The 19,098-nt window shown below is 38.3% G+C and overlaps 1 protein-coding gene across 2 annotated transcripts; it reads right to left on the reverse strand.

Moving 5' to 3' along the window:
* Positions 1-205: 205 nt before the first annotated feature.
* On the reverse strand, positions 206-18,789 carry LOC143301514 (acyl-coenzyme A diphosphatase NUDT19-like). 2 transcript variants are annotated; one of them, XM_076615857.1, is made up of 4 exons: positions 18,148-18,789; positions 16,901-17,099; positions 15,043-15,250; positions 206-10,817 (listed from the first exon to the last, which is right to left on the reverse strand). In XM_076615857.1, exons 1-4 carry the CDS (start codon positions 18,675-18,677, stop codon positions 10,576-10,578), a joined length of 1,179 nt encoding a protein of 392 aa, XP_076471972.1. In that variant the 5' UTR covers positions 18,678-18,789; the 3' UTR covers positions 206-10,575. The 2 variants fall into 2 exon arrangements, with proteins under 2 accessions (XP_076471972.1, XP_076471974.1); XM_076615859.1 differs by having other exon boundaries at positions 18,552-18,646.
* Positions 18,790-19,098: the final 309 nt, after the last annotated feature.

The following is a 19,098-nucleotide window of genomic DNA, read 5'->3' on the forward strand; positions in this document are numbered from 1 at the left end:
TGAATTGGTTATGAAAATTTGAAATGGGAGAAGGTTAGGGGAGGGGTGTTGGTGTTACCCAGAAAAATTGACAGAACTGAACATTGGGAAGTGTTTGTTAGAAAGTTGACTGGGAAAAATATGTGTTTGGAAGGACAAAAAAGAAAATCATAGAAAGACCAGTTTATACCGAAGGCAATTTTCTTACACACACACACACACACACACACACACACACACAGAGAAACACAGACACAGATATGTCTAATATCACTTAAAGTGAAAAGACGTTAAATTAAAGAAAGAACTCTCTCTCTCTCTCTCTCTCTCTCTTAACATTAGAAAGTGTTTGTAGGAAAGGTAAGTGGGGAGATTTCTTTAAAAGGGCAAAAAACAAAATCACAGAAAAAGACCAGTTTCAACTGAAGGGAATTCTCTTTTTTTTTTCCCCTCCTCAGCTTGTGATTGATTGAAAGCTGAACAAGCAGGACAGAAGAAGGATGTATGTTTCTGCTTTGTGTGTAGTTCCTGATCACTGAAATCACTACACACACACACACACACACACACACACACACACACACACACACACACACACACACACACACACACATGCGCACACCCCTGTCCTATGCATTTACACCCCACATTGTTTCGCAGTGAATCAAGCAGGGTCTCTTTTTCCCCCTGTCATCTTTTGGATGGCCCAGTTCTCGGTTTCTCCCTTAGCCATTATAATAACAACAACTTCTACCATCATCATCATGATAACAATGACACAACGACAACAACATATAATAATAATCAGCATCATCATAATACAACAACAACAACATATAATAATCAGAATCATCATAATAGTGACAACAACAGTATTATTGATTATTATTGTAATAAATAATAGAACAATAATGGTAATAATGATGGTTATGACAATGGTGATGTTTATCCGGATACTAATAATAATAATAATTATTATCATCATAATACTAATCAGTGATGAACACATACTGCTTTTTTTTCAAGCAGAGCCTAAAGCACTTTAATAATAATAATAATGGATACTTATATAGCACACTATCCAGAAATCTGCTCTTGGTGCTTTACAAAAACGCTTTGTTAACATAAAACATTACATCTATGTTACATACACACACCAAAAGGAGGAGTTTGTATTATACTCCATGTTTGGTGTTAAATATACTTACCATGTCAAATATGACTACACACATTTTAACAATGCATGTGTATCTAACAGCTACCCTAACACATACGCACACATAGGCAGGCACAAACTTACATAAACGCACGCGCACACAATACACATTCATATGCATGCATGTAGTTATGTACACATACATATGTATACATACATAGTCAAGCACAGCTAACACAAAGGAAGTGGACCTGCCACAATTGAACTTAATGCTGAGGGAAAAGGTGAGTTTTGAGACGAGATTTAAAAAATGCGAGGGAATCAGAATGACGGAGGTTATCAGGGAGCTTGTTCCACGTCTTTGGCGATTGAAAAGAAAACTTTACATGTAAAGTTCACTAATTATACATACATACATAATATATATATATATATATATATATTTATTTATTTATTTGATATAAGTCCATGTGCCATATTTGCGCCGCATGTCGGCCACATTTCGTTCAGCCCTCATTCTGCTCCTTCTCATGGAGAAGGAAGGAGACAAAATGGTTAAGACTCTTATCTGCCAATACAGCGTCTGTGAATGTCTGGGTAACAATACAAATATCTAGTGGTAGATCTGGTCCCTGTGGCTATCCACCACCTGTGAACTGCTGAGATCGTGATGGTCGCCTTACTTCGGTACCCGTCTGGAGGAAGTCTGGTCCTAGGTGATGGTGGCGGCGATTGGTGGTAATGATGATGTCGGTGATGGTGGTTAGTTATGATTGGTGGTGGTTGTGGTAGTGATGATGATGATATGGATACTTATATAGCGCCTATCCTCAGTTGGAGACCAAGCTATAAGCGTTTTACAAACACGGGGTCATTTGTACAACAGGCTGCCTACCTGGGTAGAGCCAACTGACGGCTGCCATTGGGCGCTCATTTGTTTCCTGTGTCATAAATCAGATTAAAGGCATGCACACATGCACACACATATGATGATGGCAGTGATGGCGAATGGTTGTGATGGTGATTTGTGGTAATGATTATGATGGTGGTGATGGTGATTGGTGGTAATGTTGATGATGGCGGTGATGGCGATTGCTTGTGATGGTGATATGTGGTAATGATGATGATGGCAGTGATGGTGATAAGTAATGATGCTTATGATGGATAATTTATTGACAGTAGCTTTTTTTTTTTTTCTTTTAGCTGTTATAACTATAGACAACGTTGTTCAAACTAATTTTATAAAAATCATTATGCAATTTTTGACTCACTTGTGTAAACAAAGTGAGTCCATGTTTTAACCCGGGGTTTGGTTGTGTGTGAGTGTGTCTGTGTGTCCATGGTAAACTTTAACATTGCCATTTTCTCTGCAAATACTTTGTCAGTTGACACCAAATTTGGCATAAAAATAGGAAAAATTTAGTTCTTTCCAGTCATCTTGTTTAAAACAATATTGCACCTCTGGGATGGGCACAAATTTTTTTTTTTTTAAAGAAGCCAAATTATATGCAAACTGAATTTACTGTTATATTTATATTTTTTTATTCTCTAAACTTGGCACTTTGATCTGATATTCTGACACAACAACAAGAGCAGTCATTTTTATAATTTTTTGTTCAAACAGGAACTTCTTTTGCTAAGCATGGAAGTTATATTTATTTTGCATATCTTTGGTGCAGATAGTAAAAAAGGGAAATTAATCTGTAATTAATGCTAGGGGGCTTAATTTGCTTTAAACTGATCTTTCTCATCTTAAACATTACATTTTGAAATTATACTCAGTACATAAAAAGCTTGTGTGTTTTACTCTCAGTGTACGAGCCCTGAAGGTCATGGGCAAAAATCAATTGCATAGACATATTTATACATATTCAAAGCGTGTGCTCATATTCTTCACGAACGTGAACGACGCCATTTTGTTTCAAGTTGTTGACCTGCCCGTTCAATCCTATATTCAATGGACAATACATAACATGTGATGGAAAGTTGGAGAAGGAGACCGTTAAATATTTATTCAGAGAAAGATTTGTGAACGCCTCATCACTTACTGGATTATGCCCCAAACTGCCACAATATTTATCCACAGAATCAGTCGGAATTCACAGTTAAAAATAATAAATCATGAGAGTTAATACCCTTGAATTGATGAAACGTAAAAATTTCCAGTCTTGACTTTTCTCAAAATAAAGTCCTTTTAACTTCATACAACATTTATAAGTACTTGTACTTGGCTCTATATGTTATTAGTTTAACAAAATACTCAATTTTCATATCAACTTTAAAACTATAAAACTATATGTTATTAGTTTAACAAAATACTCAATTTTCATATCAACTTTAAAACTATAAAACTAGAATGAACATAAAAGAGAAATTGAATTGACCGTGTCAACCAGGTGTAACTAAACTTGTACATCTATCTAGATCCAGAGAAAACGGCTAAATGCTGCAGTGTGATTGCGGCGATAGCCACATCTCCTTTACTGCGGACTTAAAAATAATTTTTAATTGCCCTTAAAGATTTTTTGAATGCCCAAGATACACCAGAATAATATGATTTAAACAGCGTTCTCACTGTGAATACCGCAATTGACTTATCGCCCTTTAAAAAAGCATGTTTAAATATTATATTTTTGAACGTCAGTGATATGAGCCCTGAAAGTGTAATGGATAATGTTTCTTCTCACTCGAACACCCGGGGTTCGAATCTGCCATTAGGACTTTTTTTCTTTTCTTTTTTCTTTTTTAACCCGAAGCTTTATAATAACAAATACAGAGCACATTTTAACGATTAGATATTTTTTAAGTGTATCACAAGTGAGTCTTGAAGGCCTTGCCTCTCTTGTTTTAAAAATATTACTACTCTGCTTGGCTGGTTTACTATTACTGTATAAACACATTGCTTTAGTTAATGTGAGTGCAGTTGGTCTTATTTTAGGATGCCTTTGTGTTCAGATAATACTTTAAACTCAGCATTATGTCATTTACTTACATTTACAGGTTCATCATGTACTGTTCAATCTTGCCACATATATTGTCGCCATGTTTTGTTTGCCTTTTGTTTTCTTTTTCCCATGTGCTCCTATGGGGTCTTTTTGGAATAAAATCTTGACTTGAGCATATTGCTTATCGTGTTCACCACACTGCATCACCAGACTCACTTACCATATCACCCCAGTAGCTGGGAACAAGAGACTATAACAAGCACACTGACTAAAGACAGAGGAATAGGGATGGGGGAGGGGAACGCATGGTCTGTCAGACATTAAAAGGTAGTTAACTGCAGCGGAGAGAAGAGTGGGGAGGGAAGGTTAGAAGAAGGTGGGGCTGGGAGATGAAAAACAGGGAATAGAAGGGAGACAGGGTAGTGGTGCTGGTGATACTAAAGACCTGCACACCATAATATATGTGACAGGAAAAATTACTTCACGAGTCTCTGCCCCTAGCTTAGGGGTCTTGAAAATAGGGCAAAATTAAATTTCAGTGTTTGTCAATACAGCTTTTTCTGTCACATTATATATCTAGCGATTTCCTTCATATCACATTTCTTTATTTGTTTATCATGGTATCCATTATTTGAAACATCTCTCTGAAATTAGCTTCTCAATTTCAGAGAAACAACTCAGGACACACACAAAAAAGTTCTTTGCAGAGTCAAAGGAAAACAAACAACACACACATACACACACACATGCGCGCACAAATACATACACAAACACACACATACATGAGTGATACAAGTACACACACATACACAAAAACAGTAAACAATCCGGTGTATTCACCGTCAACGTCTTCGCTTACGTCCTCACTATTATCCTGATTGCCATTGTCAGCTCTTTCTCCTTTTTCTCTTCCATTTCTCTCTAAGATTTGTATTGGGAAAAGACAAGAAACCAACCCTGATGACAAAGGAAATACCTTTAATACAAATGAGGCAGACTTCCCACGCTTTTTCATATATTGCCAGGCTTTTTTGCAATTTTAGATCATGTAGCAGGGAAATGCCCACTATTTCTCACAATCCCATACTTGTAAAGTGTAAGAAAGCATGAGGAACCCTCTCTTCCCCTCAACACACACATTTCCCACCCATCCCTACTTCATCGTAATGTGCAAAAAAAGCATGGGACTGTGAGAAAGCATGGGCCAACAGCCCACATTTCATCTAGTTTCTGCATCTTATTCACACGAACCAAGACTTGATTTTTTTTTTTTTTTTTTTTTTTTTTTTTTAATAATATACCTTCCCAATTCATTCTGAAAGGCACTGAACACAATTATATAAAATATGATTAATATAACAACTACGGCAGTTTGATTGATGAAATCACAGTTTTATGAACAACAGAGAAAGAAATTAATCATAACACCATCAGTGACATACCATTACTTCGTTCTGAATATTTAAGTCCACCATGAAGACTTGAATGGACAAATAATAATCATTTTTCATTTGAAGATATGCACAGTTTCCAGATAAAATCACAACAATTAATGTCACTCAGAGAGCCTTGTTCAATGACAATCAAACCCCACAACCTTTTGAGTTTCACATTATTCACCTGGAGACTTGCTCAATGACAATCAAACCCCAGAAACCTTTTGTTTCACGTTATTAACTTCACTGTCAAGGTCACCAGTCTCTTCATATCCCACTCTCATAGAAGCAAACCTCAAAACATGCAGGTCTGTTATCTCTTCACACAATATCAATTTAAACCCACTCAAGAGGAGAGAAAGAAAAACAATGTCCACGTGACAGTCAGTGATGGGGTGGGCTGGGGGGGATACACAAGGAGTTAAAAGCAATCTAATAACTGGGAATAACATTGGGAACAAGGTCATTAACTCACTCCGGACGAATAGTTTTCTCCCTTGCTTTCCCCTGCAGATGATCCATTTATTAAGGTTAGGAAAAAAAAAAATCACACAAAACACAAAGTAACTGAATGAAACTCCCTGTACTTGACCCACTGACCCCTCTTCTCACATGTGTGTATGCCCATCCCCCTTCCTCTCTTCACAGCCTTCAGAAGCTTAGTCACTGTCAGTACCTTCTTGCTGGTAGCTTTCTTCACTGCAGATACTTTATTCAACATCTTCATCATCCTCGTCGATGTCGAAACCTTCAGTTTGAAGCATTTCAATCACTTCAGCAGCAGTAAAAAGCCGCTGTTGTGATCTAGTTTGCTTAAAAAAAGTTCCACTTGTATCGCCTGCAACACATACATATGCAGAATAGCTTGTCATGTGGGGTACCAAGGTCAACAGCTGGCCAACAAGTGTATAGTTACAGAACCTCAAGAAGAAACTTTCCATTCAACCCTTGACACGTTTGCAATGCCCGGTGTAAATGTGATTTTTATGCTACCCCATGAGGAAAACATGGAAAAAAATTTAATTGTCAAAACCGCTATAGCGTTCCATCATCCAGAACGCTACCTTACATCAGGAGCGCTATAGCGTTCCATCATCCAGAGTGAGGTAAAAGCCTGATTGTTCAATAGATATAAAAACTGTGAGCACTTCAAACAGCTCAATACTGCAAAAGAAGAATATGGTGAGAATTCACAATACCGTCTGTGATTTAAACTCTTGACACTGACATCTTAATACTCGTGTAATGGTTAACGGCACTAAAAAAGAAGTAAACATTTTAAGGAATGGAAAGCCTGCTGGCATCGATAAGCTACGCAAGGAAATATTTACACAAGAATTATGCAGCCACATTCTGCAAATTGTTCACCTAAGTACTTGATTCAGAGCAATGGGTAATCCGACAAATTTATTTAAGGGGGGGGGAAGAACAATTGCAACAATTAGAAGTATAACACTTAAGTTGTCTTGGCAAATTATTCACAGGTACATTAAATAAAAGACTTACTGAATTCACTGTTTAGCAGTATCTGTACAGCTTAGGGATAAAACAGAGAAAATGTAAATGGTAAGGTTTTAACCCTTTCACTGCCAGACATTATTGTAAACAAGTACTCCACCTTACCAGGGGATTTTAAAAATTCAGGGGTAAGAAATCCCCCCCAAAATCTAGCATAACAACTATAAGAGACACAAAAAAGACAGCATGCTACTTTTTTAAGGAAAATGAATGAGGATTCTGAATATTGGCTTAGTTTCCATTTGACTGCAAACAACTCGAGCATTTCAAAGTGGAGATAACAATATTGTAAATAAGTACTCCCACTTACCAGGTGATTTTAAAAATTCAGGGGTAAGAAATCCCTCCCAAAATCCAGCACAACAACTATAAGAGACACAAAAAAGACAGCATGCTACTTTTTTAAGGAAAATGAATGAGGATTCTGAATATTGGCTTAGTTTCCATTTAATTTGACTGCAAACTACTCAAGCATTTCAAAATCGAGATAACAATTTTTGTATGAAAAAAAAGTATATATTTCCACCTCTACAGACTGACATCCAAAACGAAAATGAAACAAAACAAACAAAACACAGCTGGAAATGACAGTTTTTGTCAATTTATATCAATGAAAATAAAACAGGTAATAAGTTCAACTAACGTATACAGGTAAGTGAATAACTGTCCAGACAATGACAAACCTAGGTTCGGTCAACATAAAAAGTCACTCATATAAGGTTTGTGACAAAGAGCTTCCCCTTCCAGAGGGGGGACGTTCTTGAATGCCACCTCCCTCAAGGTTGCAACTGTGCCAACAGAGTGTCTGCTGCGCTTACTGGTTTGCCTCCTCTACAAACAAGCCAATCGTCTGATCAGTGACAAACTGCAAGAAAAAAAACAAATGTAGGTCTGGGTTTTTTTGGGGGGTTTTTTTTGCTCTTTCAACTCTTGATTACTGGCTGCTCAAGGAAGTGAAAGCAGTGATGTTCTGACCTCACGGTCACGCCATCTTCCACCCCAACTGGACAATGACTTCTCACCTACACCTCACCACTCCTCTCCTTCCCCCCTCCCCCCTTCCCATACCACACATCCACAATCTGCACCTCTCCTTGTCGCTTGTTAAACATTGTTGTCTGCTTTGTTTGTTTGACTCAAGAAGTGTAAATGTTGCTGTCGGTTTTGTCACTTCAAGTTCACAGACTGCAAAGTGGTGTGAGGCCCCCGGCCTCAAAGTTTGTAATTCCTTTTTTGTACATGAGGCAAACCCCCTTTCATGGAGCCTTCCATGTGGACCAGTTAGCAAATCATTATTGAAAAGAAAGGGGTCTTCCTCCTGACTTATGCTCTTTTACATGGTATTTTTACACTGCAGACACATCCAGAGAACTATTCAGTGTATGTCTGTGTTCATTGAATCAAACTTGGATTGGGGAAAAATCAGAATAGATGCTGTCTGAAAAGCATAATGGCACTGGGGAAGCACTTTGGGTCAGCACATGATGGCTGATAGGCACAGAACGGGTTCCATGCTTCCATTCATCACTTCCTGTCTGTTGACACATACACAGCACTTATTTGTGCTTTTTGTCTTCTCAAAGTTTCAGTTTCTCAAAGAGGCGTCACTGCATTTAGACAAATCCATATATGCTACACCAGATCTGCTAGGCCAATGTCTGACAGCAGCATAACTCAATGCAATTGTCAGGCCTTGAGCGCATGCACACATATATACTCCTACCAGAGTGGATTTCTTCTACAGAATATTGCCAGAGAACAACACTTTTGTTGCCATGGGTTCTTTTTCAGTGCGCAAACAGTGCTGCACACAGGACCTCAGTTTACCATCTCCTCTGAATGACTAGATGCTCAGTTTGATCTTCCAGTCAAACGTGGGAGAAAATGAGAGAGCAGGAATCAAACCCAGACCCACACACACATTTGTGCCACCATTCTGCCACCTTCCTCCTTCTCAAAACTGGATTATTGTAATTTTCTGCTTGGTGATTCTTCTAAGTACATTATTCACAAACTCCAGAAAGTCCAAAACTCAACTGCACATCTTGTATTGAACTGCCCTAAGAGTGACCATGTTCTGCCTCTTCTGAAACCACTTGTTGCATTCCACTTTGATTACAGTCCCGGATTGAATATAAACTCTCCACACACAGCTTTCATGCTTTTTCTGGCTCTTCACTCAACTATCACATTTCCTCACTATTTACATTCCAACAACTTTATTCATCATTGGACAGTAACATTCTCCAAATTCTCTCTGTACATTCTCCAAATTCTCTCTGTTATGACAAAGTCCTTTGTTCAAAGATCCTTTGCATTCACCACCCTTGTCCAGTGAAACTCCTTGCCATATGAATTCAGACACTCCCAGTCCATTTCCAGCTTCAAATCCCAACGCTTAAACAGCCTTCATTTGATCTGATGACTGTGAAAGTGTGGGTGTGTGCTTGTTTCTGTTTTCTGTGTGTCCTGTTGAGGTGTTGTGTGGAGGGGAGGGTGGAAGAGTGGGACTGATTTTGGGGTGTTGTGGTTTGGCTGTGACTTGTTTGGCCATTGTAATATATGTGACTGGTTTGGGCCCATGGGGTATTCAGATTGGTTTTGGGTACTGTGATGTTGGCGCTGGGTGTTGAGATGTGAGATTGCAACATTGGGTGTTGTGATGTTTGGTATGTATTTTGGGTGTTTTTGTTGTGTGTGATATTTTTGTGTGTGTCCGTGCATAGATTACAGTGTGTTTGGTTTGATGTCCGTGCAGCGTTATGCATATGGAAGTGGTCGTTTTGGTGTTTGCATGCATGTTTTACACGTCAATTTTTACACTTCGCACCATGGTTGGGCATGTTTTTGCATGGAGGGGCTATGTATAGATTACATTATTACTATTATCATCATTATTATTATTATATTGGTGTACATGTACATTTATATGTATACATGTGTGGCAGGACCATATGCATCCTTTGTGTTTTGCCGTATTTGATTTATTCCATTCTTTTCTTTTTTATTTCCTTTCTTATTTTAAAGGCAAACTATGGAAACTATGACACAAAAATTCCAGAGTATGATATTTATACTAACTTGACATAATCTCTGAATTACATCACACCTTGTTGACTGTCTCCAATTGATGAACGACCAGCTTAACCTGTGACAGTCACCGTTAGATTGTTGTACCAGAAGAGATGTGGGTACATTAGCTTGACTTGTTAACCAACCAGATTAGTGTACTGGCATAAGCATGAGTAATATCCCTACCGTTTGAAGTGTTCAAGTGGTAGATACGTGCAGTGCTCCATTTTACCCGTTCAACCTTCGATAATTCCCCTTGCCCTACCTCATGTTCCCTTTACCCTACCGTACTTCCTTTGCATCCCCTTTCCTTACACTACCCCACCAGTCACTGTTCCAGATTATACCAGTGGAAAAACATTGCTGTGTTCTTCTTTTTTCATCCTTGTCATCCTGAAGACAGAACCCGCTTGCTCAACAAGACTTCCCCCCCAGGAACACAGATGGAGTTGTTATCACTGATCAAACATTATAATCTGGGGACAAACTTGAATTCACTGTCTGGAATGTGGGGGGCCACATGCTCTCCTGGCAAAGCAATATTGCAGACTACACGATAACACATCCTTCCATCTGCATGTCGCATTTCCGGGTTGACCAGTGCCCGGTGTTTGTTGGGATGACTGTTGTCCAGCTCAGCCAATCTCTCAGTGTGGGTAAACGTCACATCAGGGCCCTCAGGGTCTATGTCCTTGGGGTACAGGCTGTCACCTGAACAGAGCAGCATCAAAAACAGGTTGGGTTATCAACGGTTGCAACATTTAAAGAAGTTAATGATATCACAGAAGAAATGTGTGCAGACAATTTTATGTTCCTGAAAAAGAAAGATTCATTTACTTTTATTTCAACCGGCTTTCTTCTCTCACTGAAAGACCGACTGACTCCGCTGCCTGCATACAGGTCATTTTTGCCAAACACGTTCTTATATTTTAAAAGATTATAAAAATGAAAATAAAAAGATCCATGGTGTGTGCTGTGAAACCTGCCTCTTAATGTCAAGCATTTGATTGACTGCTGGAACAGGATTATACATTTTACAACCAGCTCCATGAAGAACTTATGAGATGTCCCTCCAGATGTCCCTCCAGAGAACCCTTCTAATAAAGGCTGCAAGCGTTTATCATGTAAGGTGGGAGAGGGTGAAGGGGAGCCTGTCTAACTCAACCAGATCACCAGAATAACAGCACATGGATTTATGATAGAAAATGTCAGGGTTCACTTCAGCACCTGGTGATTCAAATTCATAACCTTTAGAATATGAGCCTTAATCCCAACAAACTGAGCCATCTGTCAAAGACGGGAAAACTACAAAATTAAGAGAAAAAAATGGGAGTGGATAATGATGATGGGAACAGGAAACAAGATCAAGGGGGAGTTGGGAATGACAGTAGCAATTAGAAAGATGGGGGAATAGAGGGAGGCAGAGAGAGAGGGAAACTCACTGGGAAGGGTGGGAGAGGAGTGAGACAGGGAGGAAAAGGAACACGGAGGGCTTGTTCTTGCTCTTGCTGCTAATAGTCCAGCTGACCACACATGGCCATATCAGGATTGTCAAACCATACAAATGCTCAACCACATCAACACAAATCTGTCACATTTACAAAAAACACTAAGACAAACCCACAAAACACAGTTCATGACACAATATCCTGACCATTTAGCTCCTTATGGCAAATAAGACTAGGCCATGCAGAGGACGCCAGCCATTCCGCTTAATTTATCATCCCAAGATTACAAAAAATTGTAAAAAAAGAAAAGAACATTACTTTAAAGCCGAACAAAAAATACATAAAAAGGCCACAAAGGCAAATAACACTGCAGAATGGGGAGTTAGTGCCCATCCCAGTGTTACATCTCACTACCTAATCGCCAGAACAAAACAGCATAGATAGTACATCATAGACTGTGGAAAAGAAAAAAAAAAGTGTAAAGGCTTGCTTGAAAAAAGAAAAGGAAATTCAGGGAATGGAGTGGGAAGCAGAAAAAGGAGACCACAGTGAAAAAAGAAAAAAGGCAGAAACAAAGAGAATGATAAAAAAGAGGGAATTTCTAGCACAGAATTTCCCGAAGGCAGGGGTGCTATTTATACTGAAAGACGCTTGGCATCCCCACAGGGGGCACAAAGGGCTTAACAGAGGATAAAAATGGAATGCTGTTTGATGGAACACCAAACCAAACTTTGAATGGTGAAGCAAAGGAAGTAAGAAAGGGAGATTCCATCACAATCCAAATAACTGATCAACATTCCCAAATCAGAATGATCACAAATGTTTTCACAGCTACATCTGTTGGATTATTCACATCAACTCAGCAAAGTGAAGATAGGCCTGCCCTTTCAGGCAAATTCATGTTGTTCAATGGCACTTAAGTTTGTCACAGAAGTAAACTCAGTGCATCTTCCAAAAATCTGGATGAACTGAAAACAAAATGACATCCTCAAATATGTTACCACACTAGTGATGTTATATCATGTTTTATGTTTTTTCTGAAAATTTATGTTTTAAAAATCAATGCGTGCAAACGGTATGGAACCAGCAGTCAACCTACTCCTGAGTATGATACTGTACGATTTACAATGCTTAATTTGTGGCAGGGTTTCTTATTCAGGAATCTTTTTTTTTCAATGTACCTGTTACTTTAGAACCCATCTCTCTTACTGCTTATTGCATTTCTTTAAATACTAAACCTGCCATTTAACAATTTATTTATAGAAGCACTTCTTGTTCTGAAATTGTGTATTTTTTCAATATTCAAGTTATTTTACAAATTTTAGGAAGAAGACAGTGATGAACTTTTATCAGACGATTTGACAGAAAATAAAGGGAGCAATGAAGAGACTGGCCAAGATACGACTATCAGTGAGTGATGCCGGCTGTTCAGCTATAGCAGATGACAGAAAGTGTCCGAATCATTTGCAGGACACACTCTGAGTGACATTCTTGGCACTCAGCCAACGCAGTCTGATGACAACTGGATAAAGTGGCTGTGTGAGAGGGGTGGAGGTGGGTGGTGGAGACCTGTGAGAGGGGTGAAGAGGAGGGGGCTGGAGACCGAGAGGGTGTGGCCTCACATCCATGTTATCACTTGGACCAGTCACAATGCACTATGGTTTGGTGGGGGTTTTTTTTGTGTTTTTTGTGTGTTTTTTCATTGTGGTTGTTCTAGTATGATTTATGTGTACAGGTATTATCCATTTCTCCAGAAAATATATTTTAGTGTAAATTACCTGACTAATGTTTATAATGAACAAGTTGAAAATGCGTGAGGAAGGTGGCAGAATGGTTAAGACGCTCAGCTGCCAATACAGAGAGTCCGTGAGGGTGTGGGTTCGAATCCCGCTCTCGCCCTTTCTCCTAAGTTTGACTGGAAAATCAAACTGAGCGTCTAGTCTTTCGGATGAGACGATAAACCGAGGTCCCGTGTGCAGCACGCACTTGGCGCACTGAAAAAGAACCCATGGCAACGAGAGTGTTGTCCTCTGGCGAAATTACGTAAAATGAAATCCACTTTCATAGGTACACAAATATGTAAGCATGCACTCAAGGCCTGACTAAGCGCGTTGGGTTATGCTGCTGGTCAGGCATCTGCTCAACAGATGTGGTGTAGCGTGTATGGATTTGTCCGAACGCAGTGACGCCTCCTTGAGAAAGTGAAACTGAAACTGAAACTGAAAATGCGACAAAAAACAAACCACTGATTTCAAAACAACATGTCACTGAAATGTTATGATACTGGAAAAAAAGCATGTGTCTTGTATTCTTTATCCATTTACCTTTCAGAAAATATACACTTTTATGGGTCTTTCTCCAATGACAAAGAGCACAGAATTTTTTTTAAATATATACCCGTTTTTTTGTATTAAAAAAAACAAAAAAAAACAGGCAAATAGATTTCGCTTAAATCTTATTTCCCTGGCAGTGAAAGGGTTAAGACAACAAATGCCTGAAAGTCAATCTGCACGTTATAACATTTGTGTGTGATCTACTTTTTTTTCGCTATATTTGTAAACAGAAATAAGTTTTTTGGGACAGCAATCCAAGAAATACCATGGCATTATGCAGTTCAGAATATCATACTTTTTACTCTTTTTTTTCTAAAGTTTCTTCCAAACAGTTGTTAGACTCATATGTTAAGTATGGGTCTTTAGCAAATTATATCAAATGACAAGTTCTTTAAACTAGTTGTTTGTTCATCACATGACATTCAAAGAGCTCAAACATCAGATTGAAAAATGTCAGTAAAAACACAGATTTTTCTTTTTCTTCATACAGAATTGAGAAAGTTATAATTTGAATTGAAAAAAAAACTAACCTTTTAGTTCTTGTGTTTCACTTCTGGTGGCAACATCAGTCATGATGTGTTTGCACTCAAGTTTTATCTGCCAGCCCAGTCCCTTCCACAATCTGATTTGGTGTCCAGTTTTTGTGACATACATAATGAAAAATAAAACTGCTTTTTTCTGTTTACAGCAGTGCTGTATAGCAATGTTTAGTGTCTTCTTTCTCAGTACCCCGTCAACTTGTTATAAAAATTTAAGGTAAATCTTTCTTCATTTTATTTTTTTTATTGTCTTTTTCACCGAAAATACTTTGTCAAATGAATAAAGGCAAAATCAATTGAAAGTATATTTATTCCCACACCCATTTCTATTTACATATGCTTGCTTATGATCATGGACAAGTTTTGATCATAGTTGGTACATGGCAGATTTCAGTGTTCAATAACCATTTTTGATCAAAGAGTCATGAGATTTTCTGTCATGAAGTACCATGAAACTGCCCTTTGACAACATAACACTAAGGTAAAAGTCACTTTTAATCATTTTACAGGGAAATGAAAGACACCAAATGATATGCAGCTACAATGGCAATTTGGGGTGGCAAAAAATCTTACTTATTGTATTCTTATGAATAAATAGACTGAAACGATAACACACCTGGAAAAACCGACATCAGGCTGTCAGATGATGCCACCTTAACTGGCAGCCACCGCTCTACCCTGTGTTGCCCACGTTGACAGGCGAACTTCAAAAGGTCAGGCACTGTGCTGAAGTTCATCAGTCGTCCAAGCTCATATATTTGTGGAGGTGCCAAGGCTACTCCTCCCTGATAATATTCTTGTAGAATATCATATGGTGATCCCCACTGTTGGACAAAAAAGAAAAACATAAGAAAGATATGAAAACTTTGTAATATTCATACTATATGCAATCTTTCAAATATGAAGCAATGCAACGAAAGATCGTACTGTTAGACAGTGCAACTGATGGGTTGTGGTGATCAAGTGATAAGCAAAATGGTTTAGCAGTTGTAATTTAATGGGTTCATAGTTCTATTTACAGAAAACTAGTGTCTTTTAAGTTGTGAGCAACTCACATTCAAAATCAGTACTGGTAAAATGCTTGTTAAGCCAGTTGTCACGCTCTATAGGAGAACCGACTAGTAACCCCCAACCAACCAAGCACTAATGCGCTGACAATACTAACACAGACTACAACAAAATAAAAGTTCAATATATATTTATTCAGCACATGGAGCAACAAAGCACAACTACAACACAAACAAGGAATTCAGCAAATTAAGTTATTAACCAACAATGGTACAAAACATTGAAATAAATAACCACAATCCTTCAAGTGAAGGCCAATGGTCTCAACAGAGATGAAGTGAATAAATCCACTTATGGAAGGAAAAAACGATGAAGCACACGAGTGAGTGTGTGTGTGAGAGTGTGGATATGTGTGGAGACGATGACGCAGAAACACAGGCACTAAGCTGATGACGAAGGTAAGTAGAAAGTAGCGACGATGATGAAGAAGTGGTGACAACAATTATGAAGAACAGTAAGTGATGATGACGAAGAACAGGAAGTGACGACAACGACGACGAAGGTGAGTAGGTGACAATAACTACAAGACTGGAAATGATGAACTGAAGTACAGGGACAAAGAACAGTAAGTGACGACGGCAATGACAACTCTGCAAGTTTATAGAAGTGGGTAGACCAAGTGGAAGAAGAAGAGTTCCTAATCAGCAGAAGGAGTTGGCTCCAGATAGTTGCGCAATGAAAAGATAAATAATCCTGACAGGAGGGATGTGATGCTGATGAGTATCAGAAGAATGGAGCTGGTTTTGTTTTTGTTTTTTTGTTTGTTTTTGTTTTTGCTGTGAATGGGAAAAAAAGACCCCAAAAAATTGCTAAATCTTGGGTATCTTATTAGCATATCTAGAGTAGATTTGATACTGAAAAAGTAATAATGACAAAGACTTACATGATTTGTAATAAACTATAGAAAAATCTGCAAAACATTCATACAACACAGTATCAAATCAGAAGTTGGCCATGGAATGAAAGCAGATGAGACTCAGTGCATAAAGGAGAGAAAGACATTGGCCATATGTCACATCAGTTTGACATAGTAAAGTATGATACCTAATAACAAATTAAATAAACATATCAATAACATGTTCATAATTCAGTGTACAACAGATGCTCCTTAGCTTAATCAAACATATGTTAGAAGGTGGAATAATGTTTCATAAAATTTGTCAAGAGGTACTTAACAGCAGATCACTGAGGAAATACACTTTGTCAAAGTTAAAAAGTAAACAAGTACATTTTCATTATGAAGCTGAAGAAGAACATTTAAACAGATGCATTCTTTTATTATTATCTTATTTGAATTATCTTCTGTCAAAAAAAAAAATTATAAGCTATATGTAGAGGGTCCTGACAAATAATTCATTACTTTAAAATGTGTAATTCAGAATGGAAAAAAAGTTTGAAAATAAGACCTGTGAATGAACTGTTTCCCATTCATCTTCTGCAACATTGGGCTTGTCTTGCAGACAGCAGATGAAGAAAGCAGTGTCAAAACGCTGCTTAAGACCACATGGTGTAAGCCAGTTTGACCACTCATGCAATGACCATACATCTGGGACCACTTCCAGCTTTTGGCACATGTGTAGAAACTCTTGGGGATCCTCATTCACCCTAAATGATAAAACACACACTGATAATACCCGTCATCCTTAATTATCAACAGCTTTAATATACTGCAGGTATAAAGTTGAATATTATCTTTAGAGACCATTACATACTAGCATTATATCACAATGCTTGTCCCATTATCATTATTATTTTTACACCAAATCTGAACACAATGTTTCCACAACTAACAGTGAACATCCAGTTCCCAGTTATTGTTATGTACAATTATAGAATTAAAGTATCTTTCCACTAGTAGGACATTAAATGATTAATGTTTCATTGATTATACATGCATCACCACTTTTTAACAACAAACACACACACACACACACACACACACACACACACACACACACTCACTCACTCACTCACACACACACTCACACACACAGAGCCAAAAATCCTGTCCAAGCACACAGAACAGTTAGGTTCAGTTGGGTTACACAGCATTCAGACAAATCCATATACACTACAACATATCTGCTAAGCAGATGCCTGACCAGCTGCATCACTCAACGTGCTTAGTCAGGCTTTAAGAAAAACAAAAGACATAAAATGATAAATATAAACAGATAACTTGATAAGTCATCAAATTAATAAATAAACAACCTGGAATAACGAAGTAAATAAACATAAAGATAAATAAAATTAAATCAAAATAAGTTGAACAAATTGATAAAGAAATAAGATGAAATGTAAAATATAAAAAAAACCAACAAATCAAGAAGCAAACAGGAAATAAATATAAACACACACACACACACACACACACACACACACATGAATACACAAACATGCACAACAGAGAAGCAACAAATATGCAGTCTCACGGTTATGAAAGCGTTTGTAAACAGATGTACACAGGCCCAGCCCTACATTATAAAACCACAAGAGCCCTCACACACACACACACACACACACACACACACATTTACAGTAATCCCAGCACAAGCACAACATCTATCTCGTTTTCTGTTAGTTTCTCAAACACTATAATTCAATAATAATGATACTCCCACCTCACCGACCCCCTTTCTGAACGAATACCTACTTTTGTCGCCACTCTTTGATGACTGTTTCGTCTGGAATATAAGAAGCCCACATGTCCTTGTTCCATGGTGATGGTCGAAAACCCTTTCCCTTCTCGACTCTGCGCGCAATCAAAACGCCAGATTCTTCAAAAGATTCCCTTATTGCGCATATTCTGAAGGCAATTTCGCTGGGAATGTGTGAAAAGTTATCGACTCTTTGACGACTGAACAATGGTGCTCCTTGACCGCCTCTTTGAACAAAATCGAACAAATTTTGTCTGTTGTCTTTTCCAAGCAAGTCGAAGACTGGGATCCAGTCTGCTGAGAAGTCTACATCAGAGGCCACTCCGCCTGGAAAGACATACAAATTCGGCATAAACTTGCTCTTTGCGCTTCTTTTCAACAGCAATACTTCCATGTTTACCTGCGCAAGAGCTCCAGCCGGTGAAGATGAACTGACAAACTTAGGTTTCACATTTGACCCACTATGTCGAGCAATAACAAGAATAAGAGTCGACGCTTCCCTCCAGTGTTTCCGAATAGCGGCCATGATAGAGCAGTCTCAGTTCGGACTTCGATCACGAACTACCATTTGGACACATTCGTAACCTTGGTCGTCTGCTTATTAAATTGCCCCAACTTGACAAGTACTTCCTGAGTGACTTCCCTTCGAATGTCCAGAGAGTCATGAACAAAGCAAATCAGATGATGGGACTCATCAGAACTTTCACCTTTCTGGAAAAGGAGACATTTATCAAGTTACATAAAGCATTTGTAGGCCCCATCTTGAAAACGCTAATGTGTTTTGGAGTCCTCATCTCAAGAGACAGTCATGAGTGATAGAACTAAATATACTGACAAAGACGAGCTACTAAAATCCTGAGAGGGTACAAAAACTTAAAATATACAGAGAGATTGCATTATCTCCAATTACACTCACTCAAAGGAAGGACTGAGGATAAGAGGAGACC

Source organism: Babylonia areolata, chromosome 27 (genome assembly GCF_041734735.1).
Source record: "Babylonia areolata isolate BAREFJ2019XMU chromosome 27, ASM4173473v1, whole genome shotgun sequence".
Taxonomy (NCBI): domain Eukaryota; kingdom Metazoa; phylum Mollusca; class Gastropoda; order Neogastropoda; family Buccinidae; genus Babylonia; species Babylonia areolata.